Source organism: Salmo trutta, unplaced genomic scaffold, assembly GCF_901001165.1.
Source record: "Salmo trutta unplaced genomic scaffold, fSalTru1.1, whole genome shotgun sequence".
NCBI classification, from domain to species: Eukaryota; Metazoa; Chordata; class Actinopteri; order Salmoniformes; family Salmonidae; genus Salmo; species Salmo trutta.
This window is the reverse complement of record NW_021822437.1, coordinates 100,715-115,008: the sequence shown is the minus strand read 5'-3', so window position 1 is coordinate 115,008 and position 14,294 is coordinate 100,715. Positions and strand designations below refer to the sequence as shown.

At 50.4% G+C, this 14,294-nt stretch overlaps 1 protein-coding gene across 1 annotated transcript in view; it reads right to left on the bottom strand.

Moving 5' to 3' along the window:
• fbxo7 (F-box protein 7) overlaps window positions 1-14,268 on the bottom strand; it is a 30,094-nt gene extending 15,826 nt beyond the window's left edge. The window contains 2 exon segments of the mRNA XM_029743889.1: window positions 10,124-10,246; window positions 14,065-14,268. Of these exon segments, the coding sequence (XP_029599749.1) occupies window positions 10,124-10,245 (122 nt within the window). The 5' untranslated portion in view covers window position 10,246; window positions 14,065-14,268.
• Between the last annotated feature and the right edge of the window lie 26 nt (window positions 14,269-14,294).

Sequence of the window (14,294 nt, the reverse complement as noted above, 5' to 3'; positions counted from 1 at the left end):
CTGAGGGACTAACTAACCTGAGGGACTAACCTGAGGGTCTAACTAACCTGAGGGTCTAACTAACCTGAGGAACTAACTAACCTGAGGGACTAACTAACCTGAGGGTCTAACCTGAGGGTCTAACTAACCTGAGGGACTAACTAACCTGAGGGTCTAACTAACCTGAGGGACTAACTAACCTGAGTGACTAACTAACCTGAGGGACTAACCTGAGGGACTAACTAACCTGAGGGTCTAACTAACCTGAGGGTCTAACTAACCTGAGGGACTAACTAACCTGAGGGTCTAACTAACCTGAGGGTCTAACTAACCTGAGGGGGACTAACTAACCTGAGGGAACTAACTTAACCTGAGGGTCTACCTGAGGGTCTAACCTGAGGGTCTAACCTGAGGTTCTAACCTGAAGGGTCTAACTAACCTGAGGGTCTTCTAACTAACCTGAGGGACTCTAACTAACCTGAGGGTCTAACCTGAGGGTCTACACTAACCTGAGGGACTAACTAACCTGAGGGAACTAACTAACCTGAGGGGTCTAACCTAACCTGAGGGACTACCTTAACCTGAGGGCCTCTCACCTTGAGGGTCTAACTAACCTGAGGGTCTAACCTGAGGGTCTAACTAACCTGAGGGACTAACTAACCTGAGGAGGACTAACTAACCTGAGGGTCAACTAACCTGAGGGACTAATAACCTGAGGGACTAATAACCTGAGGGTCTAACTAACTGAGGGACTAACTAACCTGAGGGACTAACTAACTGAGGGACTAACTAACCTGAGGGACTAAACTAATGAGGGTCTAACTAACCTGAGGGACTAACTAACCTGAGGGTCTAACCTGAGGGACTAACTAACTGAGGGACTAACTAACCTGGGGACTAACTAACCTGAGGGACTAACTAAACCTGAGGGTCTAACTAACCTGGGGACTAACTAACTGAGGGACTAAACTAACCTGAGGGACTAACTAACCTGAGGTCTAACTAACCTGAGGGTCTAACTAACCTGAGGGTCTAACTAACCTGAGGGACTAACTAACCTGAGGGACTAACTAACCTGAGGGACTAATAACCTGAGGGTCTAACTAACCTGAGGGAACTAACCTGAGGGACTAACTAACCTGAGGGACTAACTAACCTGAGGGACTAACCTGAGGGACTAACCTGAGGGACTAACTAACCTGAGGGACTAACTAACCTGAGGGTCTAACTAACCTGAGGGACTAACTAACCTGAGGGTCTAACCTGAGGGTCTAACTAACCTGAGGGACTAACTAACCTGAGGGTCTAACTAACCTGAGGGACTAACTAACCTGAGGGACTAACTAACCTGAGGACTAACTAACCTGAGGGTCTAACTAACCTGAGGGACTAACTAACCTGAGGGACTAACTAACCTGAGGGTCTAACCTGAGGGTCTAACTAACCTGAGGGACTAACTAACCTGAGGGTCTAACTAACCTGAGGGACTAACTAACCTGAGGGTCTAACCTGAGGGTCTAACTAACCTGAGGGACTAACTAACCTGAGGGTCTAACTAACCTGAGGGACTAACTAACCTGAGGGTCTAACTAACCTGAGGGACTAACTAACCTGAGGGACTAACTAACCTGAGGGTCTAAGTAACCTGAGGGTCTAACTAACCTGAGAGTCTAACTAACCTGAGGGTCTAACTAACCTGAGGGACTAACTAACCTGAGGGACTAACTAACCTGAGTGACTAACCTGAGGGACTAACTAACCTGAGGGTCTAACCTGAGGGACTAACTAACCTGAGGGACTAACTAACCTGAGGGACTAACTAACCTGAGGGACTAACTAACCTGAGGGTCTAACTAACCTGAGGGTCTAACTAACCTGAGGGACTAACTAACCTGAGGGTCTAACCTGAGGGTCTAACTAACCTGAGGGACTAACTAACCTGAGGGACTAACTAACCTGAGGGACTAACTAACCTGAGGGACTAACTAACCTGAGGGACTAACTAACCTGAGGGACTAACCTGAGGGTCTAACCTGAGGGTCTAACCTGAGGGACTAACTAACCTGAGGGACTAACTAACCTGAGGGACTAACTAACCTGAGGGACTAACTAACCTGAGGGTCTGACTAACCTGAGAGACTAACTAACCTGAGGGTCTAACTAACCTGAGGGTCTAACTAACCTGAGGGACTAACTAACCTGAGGGACTAACTAACCTGAGGGACTAACCTGAGGGACTAACCTGAGGGTCTGACTAACCTGAGAGACTAACTAACCTGAGGGTCTAACTAACCTGAGGGACTAACCTGAGGGACTAACTAACCTGAGGGACTAACTAACCTGAGGGACTAACCTGAGGGACTAACTAACCTGAGGGTCTAACCTGAGGGACTAACTAACCTGAGGGACTAACTAACCTGAGGGACTAACTAACCTGAGGGACTAACTAACCTGAGGGACTAACCTGAGGGACTGACTAACCTGAGGGACTAACTAACCTGAGGGTCTAACTAACCTGAGGAACTAACTAACCTGAGGGACTAACTAACCTGAGGGTCTAACTAACCTGAGGGTCTAACTAACCTGAGGGTCTAACTAACCTGAGGGTCTAACTAACCTGAGGGACTAACTAACCTGAGGGTCTAACTAACCTGAGGGACTAACCTGAGGGTCTAACTAACCTGAGGGACTAACTAACCTGAGGGACTAACTAACCTGAGGGACTAACTAACCTGAGGGTCTAACCTGAGGGTCTAACTAACCTGAGGGACTAACTAACCTGAGGGTCTAACCTGAGGGACTAACTAACCTGAGGGACTAACTAACCTGAGGGACTAACTAACCTGAGGGTCTAACCTGAGGGTCTAACTAACCTGAGGGACTAACTAACCTGAGGGTCTAACTAACCTGAGGGTCTAACTAACCTGAGGGACTAACTAACCTGAGGGACTAACTAACCTGAGGGTCTAACTAACCTGAGGGTCTAACTAACCTGAGGGACTAACCTGAGGGTCTAACTAACCTGAGGGACTAACTAACCTGAGGGTCTAACCTGAGGGACTAACTAACATGAGGGACTAACTAACCTGAGGGTCTAACCTGAGGGTCTAACCTGAGGGACAAACTAACCTGAGGGACTAACTAACCTGAGGGACTAACCTGAGGGACTAACCTGAGGGACTAACTAACCTGAGGGTCTAACCTGAGGGTCTAACTAACCTGAGGGACTAACTAACCTGAGGGACTAACCTGAGGGTCTAACCTGAGGGACTAACTAACCTGAGGGACTAACTAACCTGAGGGACTAACTAACCTGAGGGACTAACTAACCTGAGGGACTAACCTGAGGGTCTAACCTGAGGGTCTAACCTGAGGGACTAACCTGAGGGACTAACCTGAGGGACTAACCTGAGGGTCTAACCTGAGGGTCTAACCTGAGGGACTAACCTGAGGGACTAACCTGAGGGTCTTACTAACCTGAGGGTCTAACTAACCTGAGGGACTAACTAACCTGAGGGACTAACTAACCTGAGGGACTAACTAACCTGAGGGTCTAACTAACCTGAGGGACTAACTAACCTGAGGGACTAACTAACCTGAGGGACTAACCTGAGGGACTAACTAACCTGAGGGTCTAACTAACCTGAGGGTCTAACCTGAGGGACTAACTAACCTGAGGTACTAACTAACCTGAGGGTCTAACCTGAGGGACTAACTAACCTGAGGGTCTAACTAACCTGTGGGACTAACTAACCTGAGGGTCTAACTAACCTGAGGGACTAACTAACCTGAGGGTCTAACTAACCTGAGGGTCTAACTAACCTGAGGGTCTAACTAACCTGAGGGACTAACTAACCTGAGGGACTAACTAACCTGAGGGACTAACTAACCTGAGGGTCTAACTAACCTGAGGGACTAACTAACCTGAGGGTCTAACTAACCTGAGGGTCTAACTAACCTGAGGGACTAACTAACCTGAGGGTCTAACTAACCTGAGGGTCTAACTAACCTGAGGGACTAACTAACCTGAGGGTCTAACTAACCTGAGGGACTAACTAACCTGAGGGTCTAACCTGAGGGTCTAACTAACCTGAGGGACTAACTAACCTGAGGGACTAACTAACCTGAGGGACTAACTAACCTGAGGGTCTAACTAACCTGAGGGACTAACCTGAGGGACTAACTAACCTGAGGAACTAACTAACCTGAGGGACTAACTAACCTGAGGGACTAACCTGAGGGACTAACTAACCTGAGGGACTAACCTGAGGGACTAACTAACCTGAGGGTCTAACTAACCTGAGGGTCTAACTAACCTGAGGGTCTAACTAACCTGAGGGACTAACTAACCTGAGGGACTAACCTGAGGGACTAACTAACCTGAGGGACTAACTAACCTGAGGGACTAACTAACCTGAGGGTCTAACCTGAGGGACTAACTAACCTGAGGGTCTAACCTGAGGGTCTAACCTGAGGGACTAACTAACCTGAGGGTCTAACTAACCTGAGGGACTAACCTGAGGGACTAACCTGAGGGTCTAACCTGAGGGACTAACTAACCTGAGGGACTAACTAACCTGAGGGACTAACTAACCTGAGGGACTAACTAACCTGAGGGTCTAACCTGAGGGTCTAACTAACCTGAGGTCTACCTGAGGGTCTACTAACCTGAGGGTCTAACTAACCTGAGGGCCTAACTTAACTAACCTGAGGGACTAACTAAACTACTGAGGGCCTAACTAACCTGAGGGGTCTAATCTAACCTGAGGACTAACTAACCTGAGGGACTAACTAACCTGAGGGTCTAACCGAGGGACTAACTAACCTGAGGGTCTAACCTGAGGGACTAACTAAACCTGAGGGAGCTAACTAACCTGAGGGTCTAACTAACCTGAGTGTCTAAACTGAGGGACTAACTAACCTGAGGGACGAACTACCTGAGGGTCTAACTAACCTGAGGGACTAACTAACCTGAGGGACTAACTAACCTGAGGGTCCTAACTAACCTGAGGGATTCTAACTAACCGAGGGTCTAACCTGAGGGTCTAACTAACCTGAGGGTCTAACTAACCTGAGGGTCTAACCTGAGGGACTAACTAACCTGAGGGACTAACTAACCTGAGGGTCTAACTAACCTGAGGGACTAACTAACCTGAGGGTCTAACTAACCTGAGGGACTAACTAACCTGAGGGACTAACTAACCTGAGGGACTAACTAACCTGAGGGACTAACTAACCTGAGGGACTAACTAACCTGAGGGTCTAACTAACCTGAGGGTCTAACTAACCTGAGGGTCTAACCTGAGGGTCTAACCTGAGGGACTAACTAACCTGAGGGACTAACTAACCTGAGGGACTAACTAACCTGAGGAACTAACTAACCTGAGGGACTAACTAACCTGAGGGACTAACTAACCTGAGGGTCTAACTAACCTGAGGGTCTAACTAACCTGAGGGTCTAACCTGAGGGTCTAACCTGAGGGACTAACTAACCTGAGGGACTAACCTGAGGGACTAACTAACCTGAGGGTCTAACCTGAGGGACTAACTAACCTGAGGGACTAACTAACCTGAAGGACTACTAACTGAGGGACTAACTACCTGAGGGTCTAACTAACCTGAGGGACTAACCTGAGGGACTAACTAACCTGAGGGGACTAACTACCTGAGGGACTAACCTGAGGGTCTAACTAACCTGAGGGTCTAACTAACCTGAGGACTAACTAACCTGAGGGTCTAACCTGAGGGACTAACTAACCTGAGGGACTAACTAACCTGAGGGTCTAACTAACCTGAGGGTCTAACCTGAGGGACTAACTAACCTGAGGGACTAACTAACCTGAGGGTCTAACTAACCTGAGGGACTAACTAACCTGAGGGTCTAACCTGAGGGTCTAACCTGAGGGACTAACTAACCTGAGGGACTAACTAACCTGAGGGACTAACTAACCTGAGGGTCTAACTAACCTGAGGGACTAACTAACCTGAGGGTCTAACTAACCTGAGGGTCTAACCTGAGGGACTAACTAACCTGAGGGTCTAACTAACCTGAGGGTCTAACCTGAGGGACTAACTAACCTGAGGGACTAACTAACCTGAGGTAACTCACAACCTGAGGGACTAACTAACCTGAGGGACTAACTAACCTGAGGGACTAACTAACCTGAGGGACTAACCTGAGGACTAACTAACCTGAGGGACTAACCTGAGGGACTAACTAACCTGAGGGACTAACTAACCTGAGGGTCTAACTAACCTGAGGGACTAACTAACCTGAGGGTCTAACTAACCTGAGGGACTAACTAACCTGAGAGACTAACTAACCTGAGGGTCTAACTAACCTGAGGGACTAACTAACCTGAGGGTCTAACCTGAGGGTCTAACTAACCTGAGGGACTAACCTGAGGGTATAACCTGAGGGTCTAACTAACCTGAGGGTCTAACCTGAGGGACTAACTAACCTGAGGGTCTAACTAACCTGAGGGTCTAACCTAAGGGACTAACTAACCTGAGGGACTAACTAACCTGAGGGTCTAACCTGAGGGTCTAACCTGAGGGACTAACTAACCTGAGGGACTAACTAACCTGAGGGTCTAACTAACCTGAGGGTCTAACTAACCTGAGGGTCTAACCTAAGGGACTAACTAACCTGAGGGACTAACTAACCTGAGGGTCTAACCTGAGGGTCTAACCTGAGGGACTAACTAACCTGAGGGACTAACTAACCTGAGGGACTAACTAACCTGAGGGACTAACTAACCTGAGGGACTAACTACCTGAGGGTCTAACTACCTGAGGGTCTAACTAACCTGAGGGGACTATACTACACCTGAGGGACTAAACTACCCTGAGGGACTAACTGAGGTTCTACCCTGAGGGACTAACTAACCTGAGGGTTCTAACTAACCTGAGGGACTAACTAACCTGAGGGTCTAACCTGAGGGTCTAACTAACCTGAGGGACTAACTAACCTGAGGGTCTAACTACCCTGAGGGACTAACTAACCTGAGGGTCTAACTAACCTGAGGAGACTAACTAACCTGAGGGTCTAACTAAACCTGAGGGTCTAACTAACTGAGGTCTAACTAACCCTGAAGGACTACGTAACCTGAGGGTCTAACTAACCTGAGGGACTAACTAACCTGAGGGACTAACTAACCTGAGGGTCTGAACCTGAGGTCTAAACTACCTGAGGGACTAACTAACCTGAGGGACTAACTAACCTGAGGAACTAACTAACCTGAGGACTAACTAACCTGAGGGACTAACTAACCTGAGGGTCTAACTAACCTGAGGGACTAACTAACCTGAGGGACTAACCTGAGGGACTAACTAACCTGAGGGTCTAACCTGAGGGACTAACTAACCTGAGGGTCTAACTAACCTGAGGGACTAACTAACCTGAGGGTCTAACTAACCTGAGGGTCTAACTAACCTGAGGGACTAACTAACCTGAGGGTCTAACTAACCTGAGGGTCTAACTAACCTGAGGGTCTAACTAACCTGAGGGACTAACTAACCTGAGGGACTAACTAACCTGAGGGTCTAACTAACCTGAGGGTCTAACTAACCTGAGGGACTAACTAACCTGAGGGTCTAACTAACCTGAGGGTCTAACTAACCTGAAGGACTAACTAACCTGAGGGTCTAACCTGAGGGACTAACTAACCTGAGGGACTAACCTGAGGGTCTAACTAACCTGAGGGACTAACTAACCTGAGGGACTAACTAACCTGAGGGACTAACTAACCTGAGGGACTAACTAACCTGAGGGTCTAACTAACCTGAGGGTCTAACTAACCTGAGGGGACTAACTAACCTGAGGGTTCTAACCTGAGGGTTCTAACTAACCTGAGGACTAACTAACCTGAGGGACTAACTAACCTGAGGGACTAACTAACCTGAGGGACTAACTAACCTGAGGGTCTAACTAACCTGAGGGACTAACTAACCTGAGGGACTAACTAACCTGAGGGACTAACTAACCTGAGGGACTAACTAACCTGAGGGACTAACTAACCTGAGGGTCTAACTAACCTGAGGGTCTAACTAACCTGAGGGATTAACTAACCTGAGGGACTAACTAACCTGAGGGTCTAACTAACCTGAGGGACTAACCTGAGGGTCTAACTAACCTGAGGGACTAACCTGAGGGTCTAACTAACCTGAGGGACTAACTAACCTGAGGGACTAACCTGAGGGTCTAACTAACCTGAGGGTCTAACTAACCTGAGGGACTAACTAACCTGAGGGACTAACTAACCTGAGGGACTAACTAACCTGAGGGTCTAACTAACCTGAGGAACTAACTAACCTGAGGGTCTAACTAACCTGAGGGTCTAACTAACCTGAGGGTCTAACCTGAGGGTCTAACCTGAGGGTCTAACCTGAGGGACTAACTAACCTGAGGGTCTAACCTGAGGGACTAACCTGAGGGTCTAACTAACCTGAGGGACTAACCTGAGGGTCTAACTAACCTGAGGGTCTAACTAACCTGAGGGTCTAACTAACCTGAGGTCTAACTAACCTGAGGGACTAACTAACCTGAGGGACTAACTAACCTGAGGGACTAACCTGAGGGTCTAACTAACCTGAGGGACTAACTAACCTGAGGGTCTAACTAACCTGAGGGTCTAACCTGAGGGTCTAACCTGAGGGACTAACTAACCTGAGGGACTAACTAACCTGAGGGTCTAACTAACCTGAGGGACTAACTAACCTGAGGGTCTAACTAACCTGAGGGACTAACCTGAGGGACTAACCTGAGGGTCTAACTAACCTGAGGGTCTAACTAACCTGAGGGACTAACTAACCTGAGGGTCTAACTAACCTGAGGGTCTAACTAACCTGAGGGACTAACCTGAGGGTCTAACCTGAGGGACTAACTAACCTGAGGGTCTAACCTGAGGGACTAACCTGAGGGACTAACTAACCTGAGGGTCTAACTAACCTGAGAGACTAACTAACCTGAGGGTCTAACTAACCTGAGGGTCTAACTAACCTGAGGGTCTAACTAACCTGAGGGTCTAACTAACCTGAGGGACTAACTAACCTGAGGGACTAACCTGAGGGACTAACTAACCTGAGGGTCTAACCTGAGGGTCTAACCTGAGGGTCTAACTAACCTGAGGGACTAACCTGAGGGACTAACTAACCTGAGGGACTAACCTGAGGGACTAACTAACCTGAGGGTCTAACCTGAGGGTCTAACCTGAGGGTCTAACTAACCTGAGGGACTAACTAACCTGAGGGACTAACTAACCTGAGGGTCTAACTAACCTGAGGGACTAACTAACCTGAGGGTCTAACTAACCTGAGGGTCTAACTGAGGGTCTAACTAACCTGAGGGTCTAACTAACCTGAGGGTCTAACTAACCTGAGGGACTAACTAACCTGAGGGACTAACTAACCTGAGGAACTAACTAACCTGAGGGTCTAACTAACCTGAGGGACTAACTAACCTGAGGGTCTAACCTGAGGGTCTAACCTGAGGGTCTAACTAACCTGAGGGTCTAACTAACCTGAGGGTCTAATTAACCTGAGGGTCTAACCTGAGGGACTAACTAACCTGAGGGACTAACTAACCTGAGGGTCTAACCTGAGGGACTAACTAACCTGAGGGACTAACTAACCTGAGGGACTAACTAACCTGAGGGTCTAACCTGAGGGACTAACCTGAGGGTCTAACTAACCTGAGGGACTAACTAACCTGAGGGTCTAACTAACCTGAGGGACTAACTAACCTGAGGGACTAACTAACCTGAGGGACTAACCTGAGGGACTAACCTGAGGGTCTAACCTGAGGGACTAACTAACCTGAGGGACTAACCTGAGGAGCTAACTAACCTGAGGGTCTAACTAACCTGAGGGACTAACTAACCTGAGGGACTAACTAACCTGAGGGACTAACTAACCTGAGGGTCTAACCTGAGGAACTAACTAACCTGAGGGACTAACCTGAGGGTCTAACTAACCTGAGGGTCTAACTAACCTGAGGGACTAACTAACCTGAGGGACTAACTAACCTGAGGGTCTAACTAACCTGAGGGTCTAACTAACCTGAGGGACTAACTAACCTGAGGGACTAACTAACCTGAGGGACTAACTAACCTGAGGGACTAACTAACCTGAGGGTCTAACTAACCTGAGTCCATGTGAAGGCAGAAGGATCTCTCTGATTTGAACGTTGAGCTCTGTCAGAGTTGGCTCCTCTCCCTCCAGCTTCACCCGGCTGGTCTGCTTGTTTATCCTCACACGCAGTTTCATGCTTGGGGGGGGAGAGAGACCGACAGACAGGGTTATGCTTGGGGGGGAGAGAGATCGACGGACAGGGTTATGCTTGGGGGGGAGAGAGAGAGACCAACAGACAGGGTCATGCTTGGGGGGAGAGAGACCGACGGACAGGGTTATGCTTGGGGGGGAGAGAGACCGACGGACAGGGTTATGCTTGGGGGGGAGAGAGACCGACGGACAGGGTTATGCTTGGGGGGAGAGAGAACCGACGGACAGGGTTATGCTTGGGGGGGAGAGAGACCGACGGACAGGGTTATGCTTGGGGGGGGGAGAGACCGACAGACAGGGTTATGCTTGGGGGGGAGAGAGACCGACGGACAGGTAGCTTGGGGGGGGGAGAGAGACCGACAGACAGGGTTATGCTTGGGGGGGGAGAGAGACCGACAGACAGGGTTATGCTTGGGGGGGAGAGAGACCGACGGACAGGGTTATGCTTGGGGGGGGAGAGACCGACGGACAGGTTATGCTTGGGGGGGAGAGAGACCGACGGACAGGTTATGCTTGGGGGGGGAGAGAGACCGACAGACAGGGTTATGCTTGGGGGGGAGAGAGACCGACGGACAGGGTTATGCTTGGGGGGGAGAGAGATCGACGGACAGGGTTATGCTTGGGGGGGAGAGAGACCGACGGACAGGGTTATGCTTGGGGGGGAGAGAGACCGACGGACAGGGTTATGCTTGGGGGGGGAGAGAGACCGACGGACAGGGTTATGCTTGGGGGGGAGAGAGACCGACGGACAGGGTTATGCTTGGGGGGGAGAGAGACCGACAGACAGGGTTATGCTTGGGGGGGGAGAGAGACCGACGGACAGGGTTATGCTTGGGGGGGGAGAGAGACCGACGGACAGGGTTATGCTTGGGGGGGAGAGAGACCGACGGACAGGGTTATGCTTGGGGGGGAGAGAGACCGACAGACAGGGTTATGCTTGGGGGGGAGAGAGACCGACAGACAGGGTTATGCTTGGGGGCGGAGAGAGACCGACGGACAGGGTTATGCTGGGGGGGAGAGACCGACGGACAGGGTTATGCTTGGGGGGAGAGAGACCGACGGACAGGGTTATGCTTGGGGGGGGGGGGAGAGACCGACGGACAGGGTTATGCTTGGGGGGAGAGAGACCGACGGACAGGGTTTGTGCTTGGGGGGGAGAGAGACCGACGGACAGGGTTATGCTTGGGGGGGGAGAGAGACCGACTGACAGGGTTATGCTTGGGGGGAGAGAGACCGACGGACAGGGTTATGCTTGGGGGGGAGAGAGACCGACGGACAGGGTTATGCTTGGGGGGAGAGAGACCGACAGACAGGGTTATGCTTGGGGGGGAGAGAGACCGACAGACCAGGGTTATGCTTGGGGGGGAGAGAGACCGACGGACAGGGGTTATGCTTGGGGGGGAGAGAGACCGACGGACAGGGTTATGCTTGGGGGGGGATAGCGACCGACGGACAGGTTATGCTTGGGGGGGGAGAGAGACCGACGGACAGGGTTATGCTTGGGGGGGGATGAGAGACCGACGGACAGGGTTATTGCTTGGGGGGAGAGAGACCGACGGACAGGTTATGCTTGGGGGGGAGAGAGACCGACGGACAGGGTTATGCTTGGGGGGGGAGAGACGACAGCAGGGTATGCTTGGGGGGAGAGAGACCGACAGACAGGGTTATGCTTGGGGGGGGAGAGAGACCGACGGACAGGGTTATGCTATGGGGGGGAGAGAGGACCGACGGACAGGGTTATGCTTTGGGGGGAGAGAGACCGACTGCCAGGGTTATGCTTGGGGGGAGAGGACAGACGGACAGGGTTATGCTTGGTGGGGAGAGAGACCGACGGACAGGGTTATGCTTGGGGGGAGAGAGTACCGACAGACAGGGTTATGCTTGGGGGGAGAGAGACCGACAGACAGGGTTATGCTTGGGTGGGAGAGACAGACGGACAGGGTTATGCTTGGGGGGGAGAGAGACCGACGGACAGGGTTATGCATGGGGGGGAGAGAGACCGACAGACAGGGTTATGCTTGGGGGGGAGAGAGACCGACGGACAGGGTTATGCTTGGGGGGGAGAGAGACCGACGGACAGGGTTATGCTTGGGGGGGGAGAGACCGACGGACAGGGTTATGCTTGGGGGGGGAGAGAGACCGACGGACAGGGTTATGCTTGGGGGGGAGAGAGACCGACGGACAGGGTTATGCTTGGGGGGGAGAGAGACCGACGGACAGGGTTATGCTTGGGGGGAGAGAGACCGACGGACAGGGTTATGCTTGGGGGGGGAGAGACCGACAGACAGGGTTATGCTTGGGGGGAGAGAGACCGACAGACAGGGTTATGCTTGGGGGGGAGAGAGACCGACGGACAGGGTTATGCTTGGGGGGGAGAGAGACCGACGGACAGGGTTATGCTTGGGGGGAGAGAGACCGACAGACAGGGTTATGCTTGGGGGGGAGAGACAGACGGACAGGGTTATGCTTGGGGGGGGAGAGAGACCGACGGACAGGGTTATGCTTGGGGGGAGAGAGACCGACAGACAGGGTTATGCTTGGGGGGAGAGAGACCGACAGACAGGGTTATGCTTGGGGGGGAGAGACAGACGGACAGGGTTATGCTTGGGGGGGGAGAGAGACCGACGGACAGGGTTATGCATGGGGGGGAGAGAGACCGACGGACAGGGTTATGCTTGGGGGGGAGAGACCGACGGACAGGGTTATGCTTGGGGGGGGAGAGAGACCGACGGACAGGGTTATGCTTGGGGGGGAGAGAGACCGACGGACAGGGTTATGCTTGGGGGAGGGGAGAGAGACTGACGGACAGGGTTATGCTTGGGGGAGACAGAGACCGACGGACAGGGTTATGCTTGGGGGGGGGGGGGGGGGAGAGAGACCGACGGACAGGGTTATGCTTGGGGGGGAGAGAGACCGACGGACAGGGTTAGGTAACCAACACACAGAACACCATCAGACAGGTTAAGGACACAAATTCAATAATTCAGACCCAAGACACTTAAATGTGGTCTTCTCTCCCTGGTTCATCATGAATCATTACTGGCATCTTCCAAAAAAAAAAAAAACGTTTTCACAAAGCGTCCAACTTTCTGAGCATGATGTCAGTTTTCACAAAGCGTCCAACTTTCTGAGCACGATGTCAGTTTTCACAAAGCCTCCAACTTTCTGAGCATGATGTCAGTTTTCACAAAGCGTCCAACTTTCTGAGCATGATGTCAGTTTTCACAAAGCCTCCAACTTTCTGAGCATGTCAGTTTTCACAAAGCGTCCAACTTTCTGAGCATGATGTCAGTTTTCACAAAGCCTCCAACTTTCTGAGCATGTCAGTTTTCACAAAGCGTCCAACTTTCTGAGCATGATGTCAGTTTTCACAAAGCGTCCAACTTTCTGAGCATGTCAGTTTTCACAAAGCGTCCAACTTTCTGAGCATGATGTCAGTTTTCACAAAGCGTCCAACTTTCTGAGCATGATGTCAGTTTTCACAATGAGGTATAAAACACTTGGCAAAGCCAAGTCACCTGTTTACACTAGAAATACAGTGCTAGCTGGAATTCTTTCACTTTCATTTCTTACCAACTGTGTTCTTAAGAAAGACTGAATTATGAAAGCAAAATGACAAACGTTCATCAGTGTAACGACCTAACGTTATAGCAGGTCCACTGGCCTAGCAATTCCTACAGTATACAGATATATTTCATTATGCACAGCACACTTCCGGTGTTATCTAGCTAGAACAATGCAAACCTAGATGTACAAGTGCAGCTAGCTAGTAGCTAGCTAGCTAGCCAGCAGCGTTTCGCTTACTTTAGTTTAGTTGTTGTCTCTTGTTAACTTATTGCAAGCCTTAATCATTTCACACCATACATTTCATGTTAACTAAAGAGTAGAGATAGTTGAAGATTTCCACGGTAACGAGAAGATAGAAGAGGCTTTGACAGAAGCTAGATGGTCAACAATGATATCAGCTTGTTTACCTCAACTACGGAAAGCGAGTAGAGATCTGACTTCAACTACGGAAAGCGAGTAGAGTTCTG